The sequence below is a fragment of the Amblyraja radiata genome, chromosome 4 (assembly GCF_010909765.2).
Source record: "Amblyraja radiata isolate CabotCenter1 chromosome 4, sAmbRad1.1.pri, whole genome shotgun sequence".
NCBI lineage: Eukaryota > Metazoa > Chordata > Chondrichthyes > Rajiformes > Rajidae > Amblyraja > Amblyraja radiata.
This window is the reverse complement of record NC_045959.1, coordinates 63448751-63470052: the sequence shown is the minus strand read 5'-3', so window position 1 is coordinate 63470052 and position 21302 is coordinate 63448751. Positions and strand designations below refer to the sequence as shown.

The 21302-nt window shown below is 39.8% G+C and overlaps 1 protein-coding gene across 9 annotated transcripts in view; it reads right to left on the bottom strand.

The window, feature by feature from the left end:
• trappc9 (trafficking protein particle complex subunit 9) overlaps positions 1 to 21302 on the bottom strand; it is a 575858-nt gene that overhangs the window by 328031 nt on the left and 226525 nt on the right. For all 9 annotated transcript variants that reach the window (XM_033019648.1, XM_033019645.1, XM_033019642.1 and 6 more), the window contains one exon: positions 9200 to 9342. In XM_033019648.1, the coding sequence (XP_032875539.1) occupies positions 9200 to 9342 (143 nt within the window). The remainder of the gene's footprint in view (positions 1 to 9199; positions 9343 to 21302) is intronic.

The following is a 21302-nucleotide window of genomic DNA, read 5'->3' as shown; positions in this document are numbered from 1 at the left end:
AGCTCCACCTACATCAACCGACTCCAACTGGTCCAGAACGCAGCCGCCCGACTCATCACCCACACCAAATCCTGGCATCACATCACTCCAGTCCTCAAACAACTTCACTGGCTTCCCATCTCCCACCGGATCACCTACAAAATCCTTATCCTCACCTACAAAGCCCTCCACCATCTGGCCCCCCCCATATCTCACTGACCTCCTCTCCCCCTACCAACCCTCACGGTCCCTCAGATCCACATCAGCCGGTCTCCTCTCCATCCACAAGTCCAACCTCCGCAGTTTTGGGGCCTTCTCCAGGGCAGCTCCCAGGCTCTGGAACTCCCTCCGCCAACTGATCCGCAATTCCGTGTCCCTCACCATCTTCCAGTCCCGCCTCAAGACCCATCTCTTCACCTCTGCCTATCCTTAGCCCCACGTCCCCCTCCCTTTTCATCTGTGCATTAATTGCCTCATATTGTGTTTTGAATTGAATTCTGTCTTTACTTTGTGTACTAGTCATGTCTCTACTATTTATTTCATTCCCCTTACATGTTTTTCCTCTACCTGCTAAATTTTTGTAAGGTGTCCTTGAGACTCTTGAAAGGCGCCCATAAATAAAATGTATTATTATTATTATTATTATATTCAGGGAATGGAGAAATATGGATCATATGCAGGCAGAGAAGATTTGTTCATGTTGCATCATGTTGGCCACGGACAGTGTGGACCGCAGGGCCTGTTACCGTACTGAATAATATCAATGTCATGGTTATTCTGAGCTAACTTCAAGTAACCCTTGCATACCCCCTCTCTCTCCATCTTTCCCCCACCCAAGTCTTACCAGCTTCAAAGTCATCTTGTTGAGTCACTGTCTATAACTCGTTCTCACCAAACACACGGCTAAAAATGGGCTGTTTCCTTTACCATCGTTACTTTTTTGCATATCTTTAATTCATTTGTTCTATATCTCTCTACATCACCGTCTATATCTCTCGTTTCCCTTTCCCCTGACTCTCAGTCAGAAGCAGGGTCTCAACCCAAAATGTCACCTATTCCTTTTCTCCAGAGATGCTGCTTGACCCGTTGAGTAACTCTAGTTTTTTGTGTCAATCATCACTCTGAGCTTAGGGCCATATTAGGCCACAGCTATTGATCGATGCAACATCAGTTTGTTGATCACTGTGACATTAAATAGGTCATGGTCATGGACATAAGAAAACCATATGGTTTTTTTTCTACAGCCCACAAGAGAAGACAGGGGATTTTGATACCACTCCAGATTTCCCCAAAGAATGGGCATTCATAAACTGAACTCATGCAGTTATGCCTTAGAGATTAAGGCAACTGGATGCCAGGAGCACCAAGCTGGAGTCCTAGAGTATCTCCACAGCAAAAAGGACGTCCTATGTGGGTAATGTTCTCCACCAGGCTGTTCAGGTCTTATGAGATCCCAAGACTCTCTCCCTCCCCCTTCCATCAATGCAGCAGCCATTCTTGAGGATTCTTTCTCCATTTCCATCTTTGAAGTATATTTGCAGCATAGAGCTCAAGCTGTTCTATTAGTGGCAGCATGAAGCAAAGGAGATACGCTGAAGTAGCACATTAGCTCAAACACATTCCTTATCAAGAAGAAAATGCTGACTCAAATATCATTCATCTCACCTGGGGAACTCAATATCTGATTTACAATGAATGTAAATGAAAGATTTGTCAGTTCATTTCAATTTATAATAAGCTACCAGTGATTTACCATCTTCTTTGCTGAAAACAGAATCACATCACTAGTCCTGGTATCATAAATTCACAATCGAAAGATATATGAAATAGCTGACATCACATGATCAGCATATGCAAAACCTAAATCTTGGCTTTCTGGATGCAGCACATCCGCCAAAAAAAACAGAAAACGCAGTCAGAAGCTCGCTGTAGATAGCAAGACAACAAACTAACAGCTAAGTCATGCATTGCACTGATTGTAAAGGAAAGCAGAGTCAGTATTTTTGTTGTTGTAGAAAACATTGCTGTAAGGTAGCACCAAGTTTATCCTGCAACCTATAAAATGACCCAGAACAAACCATTAATTTGTGTTTACAAGTAGGGATAAATAGGTTTTACACAGCTTTCAATTATGTTTTTGTTCACAAATCTTAATCATTTAATATTTCAATATTCAGACTTTAGCAAAGATTTTGATAAGCGAGTTTGGTAAACCCGATAAATGTAAGGAATCATGGGATATGTCAAAGGTCATTCGGGAAAAAAACCCTATTGTTAGCGATTCTACCAATTAATTAATCTAGAATTCTGTCAACTCAATAGCTTCCTTTCTTGTTCTGCTGTTCACACACTACTTACACAGCCCCAGCTAGTTCAGTTCATTAATCTGCAATTATGAGATATTCAAAAAAATTAAAGAACCTATTATTTTCATTTAATCCTTAATGTGTTTGCTACTGGAATAAGAAAATATTACGTGTTTGAAACGTTTTCTTATCTTTATTCATAATTTATGTGTAAAAATATATTTAACCTGAGGCAGGCAGCGACTGTATCAGTGTGATGTGGGCTGATGCTTTACCTACAGGCAGTGTGAATGTACCGTTAAGGCAGGGGTCAGCAACCTATGGGCCACGGGCCAGATCCGGCCCGTAACCCGAAATCATCCAGCCCGCAAGTGTATTTTTTTAGTGACTAGAATGTTGTTCTTGCCTCCAGCGAGACCTTGCCCAGAGTTGTCCCAGTGGACGGGCAAGGCAGCTCTCCGGGACGGTTTTAACTGGGATGGTTTTACATTGTGAAGTTCACTGTGCCCGAGTTATTGATCAGAATGAACACCCGCTCCTGTGGACACGTCTCACTGAGGAATCTGTCACAAACGGATTCCACCGCCTGTTGGTCAATAATAGGATCAATCTCATGAGCCAGTGGCCGCGTGTTCTTTCTGAACTGAACTCACTGTGGCATGAACCCATTAACAGAGCCATTCTGCTGCTGGATTCTAAGTTGTCCCTGCCTTCCTTCTCGAACCCTCCTCGTCCCCAACAGATGCCGAGTTCCCAGAGTGCTGGTTAAACGCGGCCGGTCGCGGTTAAATATATGAAACCGGCTCCATAAGAGACTGTGGGCTGGATTAACGAACGAAAGGACCATTCTGCCCATTGTAGCGTCTGGCTGTTCGCGAGGAGTGTGAGAGAGAGTGGAGGAGTGTGGGGGGAGATTTAATTTCCAGCGGCATGCAAATGATGGACCCACAAGGGTTGACACTGCAACGGCAGTTGCGAGAGCGAGAGTCTGTTTCAACAGTTTGTTTATTTTCAGCTGAGTTAAATAATTAAAACACAAAGCGACCTGAATGATCACCATACTTACTGCCGATGTCCTACATACCTGCCATTGTAAAAGTTACATTACTATACCGCAAGGAGTGAACAAATCCAAATATATCACGGTAAACTGTAAAAGTTTGTTGCCAAAGTTCTTAAAGCAATATTATGTCTACTGAACATAGTAGTTAGTTTGAGACACTGGTATAACAGTTATATGTTCCGAAGCATAAAGCAATAAAACACCGAAGCATAAAGCAATAAAACCAACAAAATCATCATCGTTTTTGTACAAATGAACTATAAATACACCTAGTTAATAGTTTTGAAAGCAGTATTTTCTATCATCAAAGAAGCAAAACTGGAAAATACGGATGAAACGTGGGGCTGTATGCACGCAGCAGCTCAGTTGGCGAGAAGGTTTATCGCGAATGACCTATGACCTGGGAATACGCATTTGAAATACCGAACTCGCATATTACACAGATTAAAAATAAAATCGCATGTACATTGAAAACTTATTTTCATAATGGCCTAAGGATATGCACATTTAGTGTTACGCTGTTAAATCCTTTCTAAAATATGACCTGCACTGTGCATATAACTTTGTTTTTCTCTTTGCCAGTTCTAAAGATTGTGCAATGTTAGCAATGTTACTCTTTCAAAATATTTATCTAACACGTTGAGTATTACTGCATTTTAAGTTTTTATACCGATTCCATTCTTCTCACTTGTCATTTTGCTGACACAGAAACAATATATGAAAAATTGTGCCATCCTATTTAACTCTTAGCCAAGATTCTGATCTCACCTCACCATTAACATAATCTATTTCCAGCTCAAATTACATCACTGGTTTCTGGCTCCATCTCAACTCGCTTAGTGTTGACGGCCTTATTGCAGACAACTTAATACCTGTCTGAAGGTATCCCATTTTGTACTTTCTATAAACCAGACTAACCAAAACTGTTGGTATATTTGCTGACAATATCACTGCCATTGGATAACAGGTATCAACGAGTTAAGAGTGCAGGTGATAGATCCATAATCTGGTTAAGAGCAGAAGATTGACGAGATCCTCAATGAAAATGACTCCTCCGTTTCTACCTCGGAAAAAGATTTGAAGACTAGGGAACTCGGTAAAGTTAACAGCGATGTCCCGTAAAAAGTCCGTATTACAGTAGAAAAGGTGATGGATGACTTCAAAGTAGATAAATCCCCGTGGGCATGAAAAAGTATGCAAAAAGCTAGAGAGGAAATTGCGAGAGCTCTCACTGAGACCTATGCATCATCATTACCCACGGTGAGATCCAGGAGGGTGGTCAATGTCATGCCTTCTTTAAAGGGCTGGAAACAAACAGACCAGTAAGCCTGACATTTATGGAAGGTAAGTTACTGGAGGAGATTCAGAGCCATAAGATATACAAGCAATTGGGAAGGCCGGGGTTTGGTTAAGGACAGACAGCATCATGTTGTGCATGAGATATCATGTCTCATTAATTTAATTGAAAGTCAACGAGGGTGGAGTAGTAGATATTATCCATATAGACTTTGGCTGCTCTGGAAGGGGACATCTAACGAATTGTTTCTCCCAGAGTTCTGACTATATACTAGGGCACACCCCTCAACCACGTAACAACTCCTTCCCACCAAACACAGTCACGTGACCCTGCCAGTCCAAGTGCCGAGGGTTCGCTCAGTAAGTGGCCTATCCACCAGGTGGCGCCACAAGAGCTATTTATTGGTCTGAAGAGTTACAATCCAAAATGTCAACTATCCATGTTCTCCAGATATGTTGCTTGGCCCACTGAGTTACTCCAGCACTTTGTGAATTTTAAGACCATAAGACATAGGAGAAGAATTAGGCCATTCAGCATATCATGTCTACTCGCCATTCAACCATGGCTCATCTATGTTTCACCCTCAACCACATTCTCCTGCCTTCTCCCAATAACCTTTTATACCCTTCCTAATCAAGAACCTATCAATCTTCACCTTACAAATGCCCAATGTTTGGCCTCCACAGCCATCACTCCACACTCAGACCTCCTCATTCTTACCTTTTTCTAGTCAGGGAATTGAGTGTAAGCATGCCGAAAGCTTTCTTTACTGCTTATTACTGCTCATTCTACTTGTGTTGCCACTTCCAGGGAGCTGTGGAAAGAGGACCATGGGAATCGAGTAGATCTCTCTATACTGACTGAAGTTGCAGTTGTAGGAAGTCCATCATCTTTGCCTAAAAACACTTTTGCAGGTATACAGTGCCATCCAGATGTATACAGTGCCCTCCATAATGTTTGGGACAAAGACCCATCATTTATTTATTTGCCTCTGTATTCCACAATTTGAGATTTGTAATAGAAAAAAAATCACAAGTGGTTAAAGTGCATTGTCAGATTTTATTAAAGGGTATTTTTATACATTTTGGTTTCACCATGTAGAAATTACAGATGTGTTTATACATAGTTCCCCCATTTCAGGACACCATAATGTTTGGGACACATGGCTTCACAGGTGTTTGTAATTGCTCAGGTGTGTTTAAATGCCTCCATAATGCAGTTACAAGAGAGCTCTCAGCACCTAGTCTTTCCTCCCATCTTTTCATCACCTTTGCAAACTTTTATTACTGTTTATCAACAAGAGGACCAAAGTTGTGTCAATAAAAGTCAAAGAAGCCATTATAAAACTGAGAAACAAGAATACAACTGTTAGAGACATCAGCCAAACCTTTGGCTTACCAAAATCAACTGTTTGGAACATCATTAAGAAGAAAGAGAGCACTGGTGAGCTTACTAATCGCAAAGGGATTGGCAGGTCAAGAAAGAAAAATCCCCAATCACCTGTCCGACAGATCAGAAACACTCTTCAGGAGTCAGGTGTGGGTTGGTCAATGACCACTGTCTGCAGAAGACTTCATGAACATAAATATAGAGGCTACACTGCAAGATGCAAACCATTGGTTAGCTGCAAAAATAGGATGGCCGGGTTACAGTGTGCCAAGGAGTACTTAAAAGAGCAACCAGAGTTCTGGAAAAAGGTCTTGTGGACAGATGAGACGAAGATTGACATATCAGAGTGATGGAAAGAGCAAAGTATGGAAGAGAGAAGGAACTGCCCAAGATCCAAAGCATACCACCTCATCTGTGAAACACAGTGGTGGGGGTGTTATGGCCTGGGCATGTATGACTGCTGAAGGTACTGGGTCACTTATCTTCATTGATGATACAACTGCTGATGGTAGTAGCATAATTAATTCTGATGTGTATGGATACATCCTATCTACTCGAGTTCAAACAAATGCCTCAAAACTCATTGGCCGGCGGTTCACTCTACAGCAAAACAATGAGCCCAAACATACTGCTAAAGCTACAAAGGAGTTTTTCAAAGCTAAAAAATGTTCAATTCTTCAGTGGCCATGTCAATCATCCGATCTGAACCCAATTGAGCATGTCTTTTATGTGCTGAAGAGAAAACTGAAAGGGACTATCCCCCAAAACAAGCATAAGTTAAAGATGGCTGCAATACAGACCTGGCAGATCATCACCAGAGAAGACACCCAGCAACTGGTGATGCCCATGAATCGCAGACTTCAAGCAGTCATTGCATGCAAAGGATATGCAACAAAATACTAAACATGACTAGTTTCATTTACATGCTGTGTCCCAAACATTATGGTGCCTGAAATGGGGGGACTATGTATTTCTACATGGTATAATTGTTGAAACCAAATGTATAAAAATGGCCTTTATTAAAATCTGACAATGTGCACTTTAACCACGTGTTATGTTTTATTACAAATCTCAAATTATGGCGTACAGAGGCAAATAAATAAACGATGGGTTTTTGTCCCAAACATTATGGAGGGCACTGTATATTTTTTGGACTGACCATCATTGGCTACTTCTTCAAAAATCTGCCTTACAAGTAATGATTATTCAATTCCATTGAATGCTCCTCAGAAGATGAAGCAGTTCATGCCAACGTAACAAGATCTTAATGACATTATGGCCCGATATCAGCTAAATAACATTAATGACGCCCTAGAATTAGGCAGTAACCAGCTACAATAATAGTCACAGCACTTTCCCCTGATACTCATTGCATCACAACTACCATGTTTCCCTGATGAACATTCCTTAGTGGTAGCAGTAGGGGGTTGGTCACCACAGGTGAATAATGCAAATTGATCAGCCACTTAAATTCTATAGCTGAAAGCAGGTTAAAGGGTGTGTATCTAGCAATAATCATTTTACCTCCTGACCTTTCAGTATCTCTTCACTTCTGCAAGGTATAAGACTTATGAAATCTTTGTCATTTGCAAAGGTACATGCAGTTCCTACAACACTCAATAGTTCAGCGCCACAGGACAAAACATTTGATACCCATCTCTAAAAATTCATTTGTACACCGACAGAGCACTACTGTTACAACATGTAATATTTTCAAAGTTCATAGCAATTTATGGGCGGGCTTTCTTTATCCTAAACCTGCAAGAACAACTTGATGGGAAAGCAATAGTAGCTGTAACAACGTAATACATCAAAACACCATTGTGTTGGTTCTCTTTCAGGTTGCAAATAATATGCACGTGGAAATGTATCAATGTTTCCGAATTGTCACTAGATCTCATCAGCCACAACACAAGTTTAACTTCACCATAAGGACTGAAGCAAATTAAAATGACTGCCCACGACCTTAAGGGCAATAAGAACTAACCAATAAATGCTGTCCTTTCTAGCATGCCTAAAAATGACCAAATAACTGTGTTCTAAAATCACTCCTGTGAATGGCATTTTATACTAATTAAAAGGCAATTTAAATACAAAGTGGCTTGTATGCAGATTATTTCACAATCTTTATTTATTTATTTATTTATTTATTTACAGCTTCCATTTTAATTTTAGCAAAGATGAAATAGAAAAAGAGAGAAAGAGCAAGAAAGAAAGAAAGTGAAAGAGAAAGTGAATGTGTAAGAATAGAACCCCTAAACTACCAAATGGGTGTAGTCAAAGAGTAAGTAAAAACGTAAAAAAAAAAAAAGACAAAAACGGAAAAAAAAAAAAAAAAAAAAGTGTTGATATACCTGCTTCATTTCTCTCCCCACCCATCACCCAGTCCGTAAATCGGTTTAATTCCGTTGTGTTGCACCATACTATCCTTGTAATGAATCAATGAAAGGAATCCATATCTTTGAAAACTGCTCTGATTTTCCTGCTAAGACAAGTCTCATAACTTCAAGATGTAGTGTCTCAGACATGTTTGTAATCCACATTTTAAGAGTTGGGGAGATGTATTTTTCCAAAATTTAAGTATACGTTTTTTCGCCATTATCAGGCCATAATTAAGGAAACGGCTTTGAAATATTGATAGCTCAGGGCAGGCTTCTGCTGTTCTGAAAATAATCAGTTCTGTATGGGGGTCCAGTTTTGTTTTGAATGATTTTGAGAAAATTTCAAAGATTCCTTTTCAAAAGTTATGTCTTTGTTATGCAAGAGGCAAATGAGTGTGTTATAGTTGCTTCTTGAAGGAGACATCTGTCACAAATAGGAGATATATTTGAAAAAATCTTATTCAGTTTAGTCTTTGAGTAGTAGAGTCTGTGCAGTATTTTGAATTGGATTAAAATGTGTCTAACATTAATCGAACAATTATGTATACATAAGAGATATTTTTCCCATCTGTCTTTGGAAATTTTTAGGCCTAATTCCTCTTCCCATTCTCTTCTAATTGCGTCTGACGATGGAATTTCTATATTTAGAAGGATATTATACAAGTATGATGTTAGATTGTTTGACTCTGAGTTTCTATTCATACCTTCGTCTAATATATCTGGCAATTACAATTTGAAGATAAACATTGAGGTTACATATCGTATCTCATATGGCTAGCTGTACCTTGTTGCAGGAAGTGTGCTGACTCTTGTGAAGAATACTGACGGCTCAACATCCACATGAAGTCCCAAAGAAAGATTTCTGTGGTATCCTTCACTGTGCCCTGGTCCACCAGAATATTTGAAGTTCAAAATGGCTTCCAGTGTCTGAAAAACAAAAACAAAAAATCGATATGTATATGCGTTTCAAATCTTTGGACTGCTGGAATGTGCTTTTATGGTTATATATTGAGTTGGTTAATGCTCATAATTGTGGTGATGCAGTCTACTTAAACCTCTGTACATGCAATAATAAAGTCTGAGCTTGGTATATGATCCAAATCAATCAGGGTTTAATTGTGACGGAAACTTATTTTTAATCACTTTATTTTACTTCAATTACTTGAAGTTTTATTTACTTCTGCATTGGACAAGGCATGTCTGGAAGGGATAGATAGAAGGTACTGGGTCAATATGATTTGGCCCATTTGATCCGGCATGTAATCAGAGGTTAATTTTAAATAGAAAATACACTATGTCACACCTGTGACCATACTGTAGTGAAAACAGCTGGCATGGAAACTATTGAAGAACAGCAGATAATCAATCTTTGCCATATGAATTGAGGCCACAAATATGTTACAGATAAAAGACAAAAGGAAAATGTGTAAGGATTGGTCATAAATGATTTTAAAATACAGAAACATTAATTTTTAGCCTTGATGTTATTAACAAGATTACAGGTATCTTACAAAATGAGCCAACACTGGGAAAGAGGTAATAAATCCATGAAAAACCAAATGAAAGACCACAATTTGAATTGCACTACAGATATGTTACATAAACAAAGCTGAAACATCTCATGTGACTGATATAATAAGAGACATCAAGATGTTGCTAGGACATTATCAAGACATTTGTTTTACAAGATTGGTTTTGTGACATTTTGCAGTCAAAGTTGGAATGCAATAGCATTCAGTGCTAAAATCCAGGAGTTGATAATTTGTAATTCACACATAGCTGAATAACAGATTTTGGATAGTGTAGCACACCGTATCTCATTGGTTAAAAGATGGAGATGGATTAAAAGAGGACTGTACACTGCAAACTTGTAGCTTTAGTGGGCATAAATATATAATGACTGTGTTTATGCTGCATGAAGTAACATTTCAAAAGCAGATTTGATTAGGAAGTTACTTACACACCATCAGCAGTCATTTGGTCCAATCTGGTCTGAAAATGCTATACTTGTCTGGGTCAAACTTTTGCTTTGTTGGAACATTCATGCTTTATAACTGTCATTTATTTAGAATAAAAATGATTCTCATGTCTTTTCACAATATCAGTTTCTTCTACGAATCTTTGTAGGTTTTAACAATGTAATTACATTAGTGTACTTCAGCATTTATAAATAAGCAGAATTGGTGAATGTTGCATGCAAACCATCATCACTTTCTGGAGAGTCAGGAAGGCTTTTTTTAGCATCGATAGAAATCACCCTAACGATCAGAATCTCACTAAATCTCAACATGGATGTGTTCCTTTTTTCATGAATCCTACATGAATGAATTAGAGCTCCAATGCTCTTGAAACAACAACTGTCAGAAAAAGAACATAGTGGAAACCCGATAATACATAGTGGTATGCGAACCTGGAAACAATTAAAAAATACTTTAAAATTGGATAATTTATCACTTCTTCTTCCTATCTTAAATAACCCCCCATTTAAACCGTCTGTGTTAGATAAAGGATTTGCAAAATGGAAAAGCTATGGAATTACAAAAGTGGGACACCTTTATCGAAAGGGTATACTTCTTTCATTCCAGGAGCTACAACAGAATTATGGACTACATCAAAATATTTGTTTTAGATACTTGCAACTTAGAGATTATATAAAATCACACACACAAGTATATAGAACTAAGGACCCAGAAATCCTTGATGAATGTTTGAATAAACATCCTAACACAGATAAATTAATATCCTACATTTATAATATCCTGTTAGATACTGACGTCCCGTCGACGGAACCACACAGACAAGCACGTAAAAATGATTTGGCTCAATCCATAACGAAGGATATATGGGATGAAAGCTTACAACGTATACATTACTGTTCGTTAAACACCAGACACTCTTTAATACAATTAGGTACTGCATAGATTATATTACTCCAAAACAAAATTAAACAGAATTTTTCCAAATATCTCACCTATCTGTGATAAATGTCAGTACCTAGAAGCCAACTTAACTCATACCTTGGTAAATTGCATAAAAATTAAAACATTTTGAATGGATATTTAAAAAATTATTTCTGAAGATGTTAATATTCAACTGGATCCCGAACCAAAATTAATAATATTGGGAATATCAGAACAAAGTATAAAACTTACAACAAATCAAAAAAATCGATTACAGTATAATTACTGGGAAAAAATTAATACTAAGATTTTGGAAAAATCCAACAACCCCCACAATTAAAATGTGGATTACAGAAATGTCTGAGACCTTACACTTGGAAAAAATTAGACTTGTCTTAATTGACAAACCAGAATTATTTGTTAGAATATGGTCTCCATTTATTGATTTTTTAAAGAGGTAAACTGGTTCAAAACAGAAGCTGGACTGAAACCCGAGCTCAGGATTGGATGAATAACTACGCCTTATAATCGACGGACCCGTCTCCAAAACCGTTATTGGTAATTTTCTTTGTTTGTTTTTTTGTTTTTCTTTCTCTCCTTTTTTTTTCTCGTTATCCCTTCCTTTCTATTAGTTTATAGATCTTTCTTACAATTCTATCTTTTAAAAAATTCTATAAAAAGAACAGATGCTTTGTATGAATGTAATTGATAAACAAACCGTGTTGCTATTATGTGTTTACGCTTCTATCGTAAAAATAATTTAATACAAAAATAATTAAAAAGCAAAAGAAATGCTCTTACCTTTGTACATGAAAAGTAACAATCATGAATGAAGCACAAGGTCTGGGCCCTACTAGCATATGATTTGAGTTGGACTGAGTATGAAAACACAGGCATCAAACTGAAGTGAATCAATCAATGGTATGAGCAAAGTAGCGGCACTATATGGTGAGGGGAATGGAAAGAATAAATTGAATGGTGAAGGTGGGTGGTGAATGCTTGCCAAGAGAAACAAAGGATTTGAATCCATGGGAAAGGTAAGAAGGGACTACAGTGCCCCCCATAATGTTTGGGACAAAGACCCATAATTTATTTATTTGCACTGTACTCCACAATTTGAGATTTGTAATAGAAAATAATCATATGTGGTTAAAGTGCACATTGTCAGATTTTATTAAAGGGTATTTTAATACATTTTGGCTTTACTATGTAGAAATTACAGCTGTGTTTATACATAATCCCCCCATTACAGGGCACCATAATGTTTGGGACACATGGCTTCACAGGTGTTTGTAATTGCTCAAGTGTGTTTAAATGCCTCCATAATGCAGTTACAAGAGAGCTCTCAGCACTTAGTCTTTCCTCCAGTGTTTCCATCACCTTTGGAAGATTGTATTGCTGTTTATCAACACGAGGACCAAAGTTGTGCCAATGGAAGTCAAATAAGCCATTATGAGACTGAGAATCAAGAATAAAACTGTTAGAGACATCAGCCAAACTTTAGGCTAGCCAAAATCAACTGTTTAGAACATCATTAAGAAGAAAGAGAGCACTGGTGAGCTTAATAATCGCAAAGGGACTGTCATACCAAGGAAGACATCCACAGCTAATGACAAAATAATTCTCTCTATAATAAAGAAAAATCCCCAAACACCTGTCCCACAGATCAGAAACACTCTTCAGGAGTCAGGTGTGGATTTGTCAATGACCACTGTCCACAGAGACTGCATGAACAGAAATACAGAGGCTAAACTGCAAGATGCAAACCACTGGTTAGCTGCAAAAATATGATGGCCAGGTTACAGTTTGCCAAAAGTACTTAAAAGAGCAATCACAGTTCTGGAAAAAGGTCTTGTGGACAGGTGAGATGAAGATTAACTTATATCAGAGTGATGGCAAGAGCAAAGTATGGAGGAGGGAAGGAGCTGCCCAAGATCCAAAGCATACCACATCATCTGTGAAACACGGTGGTGGGGGTGTTATGGCCTGGGCATGTATGGCTGCTGAAGATACTGGGTCACTTATCTTAATTGATGACACAACTGCTGATGGCAGTAGCATATTTAATTCTGAAGTGTATAGACACACCCAAAAGTACTTAAAAGAGCAATCACAGTTCTGGCCTGGGCATGTATGGCTGCTGAAGATAGACTGGAAGTGGCGGCGCTGGGAACGGCTGCGGCTCGCCTGCAGTCCGTTTGTCTTTTACTTTTTTGTGTTGTTTTTTTCATTTTGTCTAGTTACGTTTTTGGTTTTTAGGTCGTGTTTATGGGGTGGGGTGGGGTGGGGTGGGGTGGGGTGAAACGGGGCTTGCTGTCCCTCCCTTCGGGGGAATACGACCTTTTTGTCGTATCCCCCTTCTCTGCCTCCGTCTACGCTGAGGCCTAATGGCGGAGCTGGCGACCTCGGGACTCTGGAGGCAGCTGACAGGACTCGCCCTGAGCTCGCTCCCGTGAGGGTGGCCCAGCCCGGGGCTGGAACTGCGCTCTCGTGAGAGCGGCCTGGCGAGGGTCTGAGAGACTTTCCCGTGAGGGGCTGTGGCCCGTCGGAGTGGCCCAGCCCGAGGGAGAACGGCACTCCCGTCGGAGTGGCCCAGCCCGAGGGAGGAGCGGCACTCCCGTCGGAGTGGCCCAGCCCGAGGGAGGAACGGCACTCCCGTCAAAGTGGCCCAGCCCGAGGGAGGAGCGGCACTCCCGTCGGAGTGGCCCAGCCCGAGGGAGGAGCGGCACTCCCGTCAAAGTGGCCCAGCCCGAGGGAGGAACGGCACTCCCGTCGGAGTGGCCCAGCCCGAGGGAGGACGGTACTCACGTGAGGGCGATCCGGCTCGGGGCTGGAACGATGCTCCGGTGGTTGGGACGGCGTTCTGGCGGCGGTGACCTGAGTCCAGGGTTCAGCCGCGGGCCAGCGGCTGCGTGTGCTGGACTGGAGGGCGGCAGCTTCGACCACCCCCGGGCCGCGGTGTTTGAACCGGCCCGTTTGCGGGGTTTGGTGAGCCGCGGGACTGTTGTGCCATCGCCCGGTGGGGAATCGCCTCAGCGCAGAGGGAGAAGAGGAGGGAAGAGACAGTAACCCTAAGATTTTTGCCTCCACCACAGTGAGGAGGTGCTTGGAGGATACACTGTGGTGGTGTTAATTTGTGTTTATTGTTGTTTATTATTGTATGATTGTATGTATGACTGCAGGCACGAAATTTCGTTCAGACCGTAAGGTCTGAATGACAATAAAGGTATTCAATTCAATTCAATTCAATTCAATCTGCTCAAGTTCAAACAAATGCCTCAAAACTCATAGAAACATAGAAAATAGGTGCAGGAGGAGGCCATTCAGCCCTTCGAGCCAGCACCGCCATTCATTGCGATCATGGCTGATCGTCCCCAATCAATAACCCGTGCCTGCCTTCTCCCCATATCCCTAGATTCCACTAGCCCCTAGAGCTTTATCTAACTCTCTCTTAAATCCATCCAGTGATTTGGCCTCCACTGCCCTCTGTGGCAGGGAATTCCACAAATTCACAACTCTCTGGGTGAAAACGTTTTTTCTCACCTCATTCTTAAATGACCTCCCCTTTATTGGCCGGCGGTTCATTCTACATTCTACAGCAAGACAATGATCCCAAGCATACTACGAAAGCAACAAAGGAGTATTTCAAAGCTAAAAAATGGTCAATTCTTGAGTGGTCAAGTCAATCACCCGATCTGAACCCAATTGAGCATGTCTTTTATATGCTGAAGAGAAAACTGAAGGAGACTAGCCCCCAAAACAAGCATAAGCTAAACATGGCTACATTACAGGCCTGGCAAAGCATCACCAGAGAAGACACCCAGCAACTGGTGATGTCCATGAATTGCATACTTCAAGCAGTCATTGCATGCAAAGGATATGCTACAAAATACTAAACATGACTACTTTCATTCTACTTCATTTCATGACTACTACTTTGTTCCAAACATTATGGAGGGCACTGTACATGGATGTAAAGGGCAAAGAATGGATAAAGCTCTTGGGACAACAGAAGGAAATTGGGGAAAATGTAGGGCAAGGAAAATGTACCTTCATCCAATTCAACTAATGCCCTACAGAACTGTATGTAATCTAGAATCATTCAAATCAATAAGGACAGATATATGGATAGGAAAAATTTAGAGCAATATGGGCCAATCGCAAGCAAATAGGACTGTGAGGCATCTTGGGTGGCATAGATGAGTTGGGAATTTTAATAGGCTGAGGGATTTCACGGGCATCTGGATACACCGATTCAGATCTGTAGGACTAACAATAATATGGGGAAACTAACCTTTAAATTGCCGAGCCATTTAAAAAAATCTTGGAGCATCAATATATTGCACATTCATGACCACCGAAACCAGCTGGTGCTTAGTTGCTATGTTACATTTAAATTAATTTTTGAATCCATAATTATTGAATCCATGCCATTTTATAATATCTGACTGAATAATTGTAGCAGTTTTGAATGTCTAATTTTGTTATGGTACTAATTGCTTTATCCCAGATGTGTTAATCAAATAATGTTAATTAGGTACATTTACACCATGTGTTTTTTTGACTGACAAGAGCCAGTTGGCTAATTTACTCAATCTGCTGTTTTGCAGCTATGACAAATCAGATAAATATATTTTTCATGACAACCAGACCATTTGTTCCACCAAGTCTATAACAGCTCATTGAGCAATCCCATCAAACCCTTCCCCTACTAATTTCTCTGCAATCTATTCTCTTTCACGTGCTTATCAAATCTACCCTAATTCTCCAATCACCCATCCCTACTAGAAGTAATTTATAGTGACACAATAATATAAACAATCTGAATTTCAGCTATCCAATAAACTGGTGAGTATGAAGCCAAATTTCAGGCATTGATTAATGCAATCCTTTAAATTCATGTAATTTTACTCTTTGAACAATATTCTATATACCACTTAAAGATGTACTGGATTTTTTTACAACATTAAAGACAGAAATTAAACAAACACTTGAAGTTGCCACTGAGACCGGGACTAATTCTCTGCCAAAGAAGGCAGTGGTGGCTAATTCACTGGGATATTTTCAAGAGAGAGTTAGATATAGCTCTTAGAGCTAACGGAATCATGGGATATGGGGAGAAAGCAGGAACGGGGTACTGATTTTGGATGATCAGCCATGATCATATTGAATGGCAGTGCTGGCTCGTAGGGCTGCACTGATTTTCTATGTTTCTATGTTTCTATGGACAGATATTGAAAGAATTTGTACCATTCCACTCAGTAGCAAAGATTTTGTGGTCCAATCATGGCTAGGACGAAGGGAAGAAATACAATAAAAGAAAAATGATATGTCAAGAACTCCTGCATGTAAAAAGGTAAATAGCAAAACTAAACACAGTTTGCCCAGAAACTGATATAAGGGGATTAGTAACTTGGAACTTGAAATTTGCTGACATATTAAGTTTTCACCCTAAATAACACCGAGCAACCCAAAAATAGTAGGGTAATCAAGGGAGGAAATAAAACCAAAACAACCAACAATTAATATCCCTAAGAACCAAAGCAAATCAATACATCTAAAGCCTGACAAAATAAATACAAAGTAACTTGGCGGATCAGGCAGGAAGACATCGCTGGAAGACATGGATAGGTAACATTTGTTGTCAGGACTCTTCTTCAGACTGGTTCACAAATCACCTGGATCCGATGTCCTGCAGTGTCATGTTCCAAAAGAAGTGTCTGCAGAGCTATAATGAGGATACATAGGTCATCATCTTCGAAAACATCCTAGATTCTGTGAAGGTTCAAATGGATTGAAAAACAATTGAAGAAGGGGGGTTGTGGGAGAAGGACAACATTCAGGCTCTAAGTCTGTGACCAGTGGAGTTCTGCAGGGATTTGTGTTTGGACCTCTGTTTGAGATATGTACAGGCACACCCCAACTGACATAATAAGCAAGTTATGTAAACTCGCACTTATGTAAACAATTAACAATAGGTGGTCCCGTTTCCTGAATGACCTGTAATTGCAATGGGAGGATGACGAGTCCTTCCCGTTCATTTAATTGATGTAGAAGCATCGCCTAGGCTCGGTGCAACACTGGGTAAGTGAGCTAGTATGGGAAACGACAGCGAGAACGTGGGAGACGGTGAAGAGCAGCTTCCGGCCGAGTCATCACGTCTTCCACAAGGTGCACCAGCAAGCCCTTCCTCACCATTTTGTTCAGTCTACTGCTTGCTCCTCCACCAGCACCTCTTGCCACCTTCTCCCCTGGAGTTGCCGACATTTTCCAAGGTAGAAGATGCCGGCGACTCCGGGGCAGGAGGATGAGGCAACGGTGAAAGGGGGAACAGACAAAGCGACGGCTGAAGTGGCAGCTGATGAGAGGGGAGGGAGCCCGACGGAGCTGCAATAATAGCCCAGTCAACCAGACGGTGCAGCAGCTGGTGAAGAAGAACACGCCAGTGCAGACCAACGGCATCGGCGCCTAGTTTCAAAGTAAAACAATAAAAGGTGCTGGAGTAACTTAACAGAATGATTCATTCTAAAGAAGGATCCAGACCCGAAACGTCACATCCATGTCCTCCAGAGATGTTGCCCATTGTTTTGTGTAAAAATAACATCTGCATTTCTTTGTTTCTACCTGGTTTAAAGGAGAATCAAACTTGCATAAAATAAGGCTTACGTAAGGGTTTACCGAACGCAGCTATATATAAACAAAAGGAAATAAACAAAATAAACTTCCATGGAGACCAGCGATAAACCAGAGTGACACTGGTATGCAGTCTCTTAGCAGGTTCCGCAAATGCAGAAACTGTGTTAATCCAGGATTTAGCTTCCCTGGGTGCAGCTGAATGCTGGATGCCCCTTGTGGAACTGCTGTTCATAACAGGCCTCACAATTTGTTATTCTACTGAGTAAAAATGTAAAATATACTGTGGTAAATAACAAATTTTGTTTCACCAGGTGGTCAAGTTTAACAGAAAAAAATTACTGAAGCCACCTTTTATCCTTTGGTTATTGTCCAAATCTAATTTTCCCAATGCTCTTCTGATAGGTCTTCCTATCTGAAACTTTATGCTCAACGGAAATAAAATCTCTACTACTTGAAAAGTCTCATTTTCTTATTCAAATATATTTCCTGCATTTACTTAATCATTTTCTTCTTAATTGGACTTTTTCTTATCCATACTTTACCACAAACAGTTGCTTATTTAATCCCGGGGATATCACTATTGCAGCTGATTTTTAATCAAAGGAAATTCGATTCCCCGATTTCAAAACATATGTAGCTTTCAACCATACATTTTACTACACAACCTGAGATTGCAATCCTTTCACCATTTTCCATTTGTCCAGACCACCTTTTAATATCTTATTGCACGTCAACCATGTGAAATTAAATTTTGCTTCAAAGGTGCCATACATGACTTTCAAAGTATGCTTTTACACTACTGATCACTACTTCCCTGAGCACTAATAAAAAACAAACACTCGCAAATAGATCTTTGCAAAACGTTATGGACCTGTTTTAAGTTGAGAACAGGTCAAAATACAGTACATAGGTCACTTCTTTCTTTCTTTTAAAATCTTTTTATTCGTTTTTTTTCAAAAACAAAAACAAAACAAAAAATAATGATAAACATAACAATGATAGTGATAAATAGGGATTAGGATTACATTAATAACAGGTATAACCTAAATATGAGTCCAGTGTCAAAATACACATTGAATATAGATCTCCCGGCCTCTATGTAAATATAGTTAAGTGTTTAAAAGAAAACTTATATATAAAAAAAACAAAAAGATAAAAAGAAAAAAAAGAAAAAAAGCGAAAAATGGAAAAAGCAAAATCCCCCTAAACTAGAAAAAAAAAAGCAAAACAGAATCTGGGCTGCAAAGAATTTCAACAATTTAAGTCCCCCGTTTGTCGTCAAGTCCGTTCCACCATATAAAGGTAAAAGAATGATTATAACGGTTGGAGAGGGGACAATTTATGTTGTGTGAAAATGTTGAATAAATCTTCCCCAAGTCCTATCAAATTTAACCAAGGGTTCAACAATGTCACTCCTAATTTTTTCTAAATTTAAACATGATATCATTTCAAAGTACCAATGGAGTATGGTCGGAGGGTTAGTCTTTCCATTTAAATAAAATAGATCTTCTGTCAATTAATGTGGTAAAAGCAATCAGCCGATGGGCAGAACGGGACAAATGAATAGAATCTAACATTGGGAGCCCCAAAATTGGAGTCATAGGATGAGGTTGTAAATCAATACCTAAAACTACAGAAATAGTAACAAAGATTTATTTCCAATATTTTTCCAAAAGTGGGCAGGACCAAAACACTTCTTGATTGAAAACCACCTGGATATCCAAGGTCCAAAGGCTGGGTAATTTGTCTCTCCGATTCCTAAACAGCCATTTCTGGTGTAGGATCAGTCCACATTCAAATAGACAGACAATAGGTGCAGGAGTAGGCCATTCGGCTCTTCGAGCCAGCACTGCCATTCAATGTGATCATGGCTGATCATCCACAATCAGTACCCCGTTCCTGCCTTCTCCCATATCCCTTGAAGCCGCTATCTTTAAGAGCTCTGTCTAGCTCTTGAAAGCATCCAGAGAGCCAGCCTCCACCGGGAGGCAGAGAATTCCACAGACTATAAATGAAGGAAGATTCACAATAAATGAAGGATGATTCGCAGCCTGAACTTTAGGAGGAGAAGAAATAATGTATTTGTTAACCTTTTAAAATATTTTAGCCTCGTTAGCTTGAGCACAATACAAGACTGCCTTCCCTGGCCTGAAAGGTAGTCAGATGGTTCCAGATCGTATGCCTTATTTGTATGTGTTGGAAGGAGCTGCAGATGCTGGTTTACACCAAATATAAACACAAAATGCTAGTTGTATGTTGGCCAAGACCAGCTCACCATTGAGACCGCACCTAGGTTCACCAGATACCTCTCAGGTGTGTAAATAAGGAGAATGAGATGGGACTGGTGGGATTGATCTGCAGGGAATAACATGGATCTAATGGGTCAAATAGTGTTGTCCATGAATAAGCAAATAATCTACTCAGGAGGATAAGCACACTTGACCCTCTCCATCCATTACAGGTGATTGAACTCATTTTGGCCTGTTGTTGTGTCAACAGCAACTTCAAAACTATTCTGGAAAGCCAATGAATTTCAGAATAGATTAAATAGTATTATATTAAAATAAGGCAAATAAGCCATGAAAGGATATTGCTTGGAAGGAATCTATTGTAATAAAGCCAAACCTGGAATATAACTACAAGTTCCATTAAGTGAAAAGGAAATTTCGCATCTTCACCAAATTATTCATAAAAGGAGTCATCAGTACGAATAGTGGGTTAATTCGTTGAAATATTGGAGGTAAAATGCAGGCATAGAAACAGCTGGCATAAACTATTCGCTTACTACTGGAGAAACACTAGCATTTTTCCAAAGGAATCAACTTGTATATGTTAATGGGACCCAAGCAGTGATTGAACTTTATTAACAAATAAAACTTTGTCTTCAATAAGGTTTCATAAATTACTGGACTATTTTTGTAATTTTTCTTAACATGCAAAATATTTGCATGGAAATACTTTAATAGTTTCATAGTCTGCTATTTAAATAGGAGGAGAAAAGTCAACATACTAAATCGATGGAAAATATGATAAATAATTCTCGCTGGCAATTACCATGGCAATTGGATATATCTGGCATCACAATTATCTGGTGCATGTGCAGCAACCCCTCCTATTTAAAGAGCTGGGAAGAGGGGAAAACTAAGAACCAGGAGAGAAAGGGCAGTATGGGAATGGCCGGGGGAGTTAAATTGTTTAGCAACCAGTAGATCAAATAGGTTTAGGCGGTTGCTAAACATCCCACTCCCATTCCCATACTGACATTTCTATCCTGGGTCTCCTCCACTGTCAGAGTTAGGCCCAGCGGAAAATTGGAGGAACAGCACCTCATATTTCTCTTGGGCAGCTTAC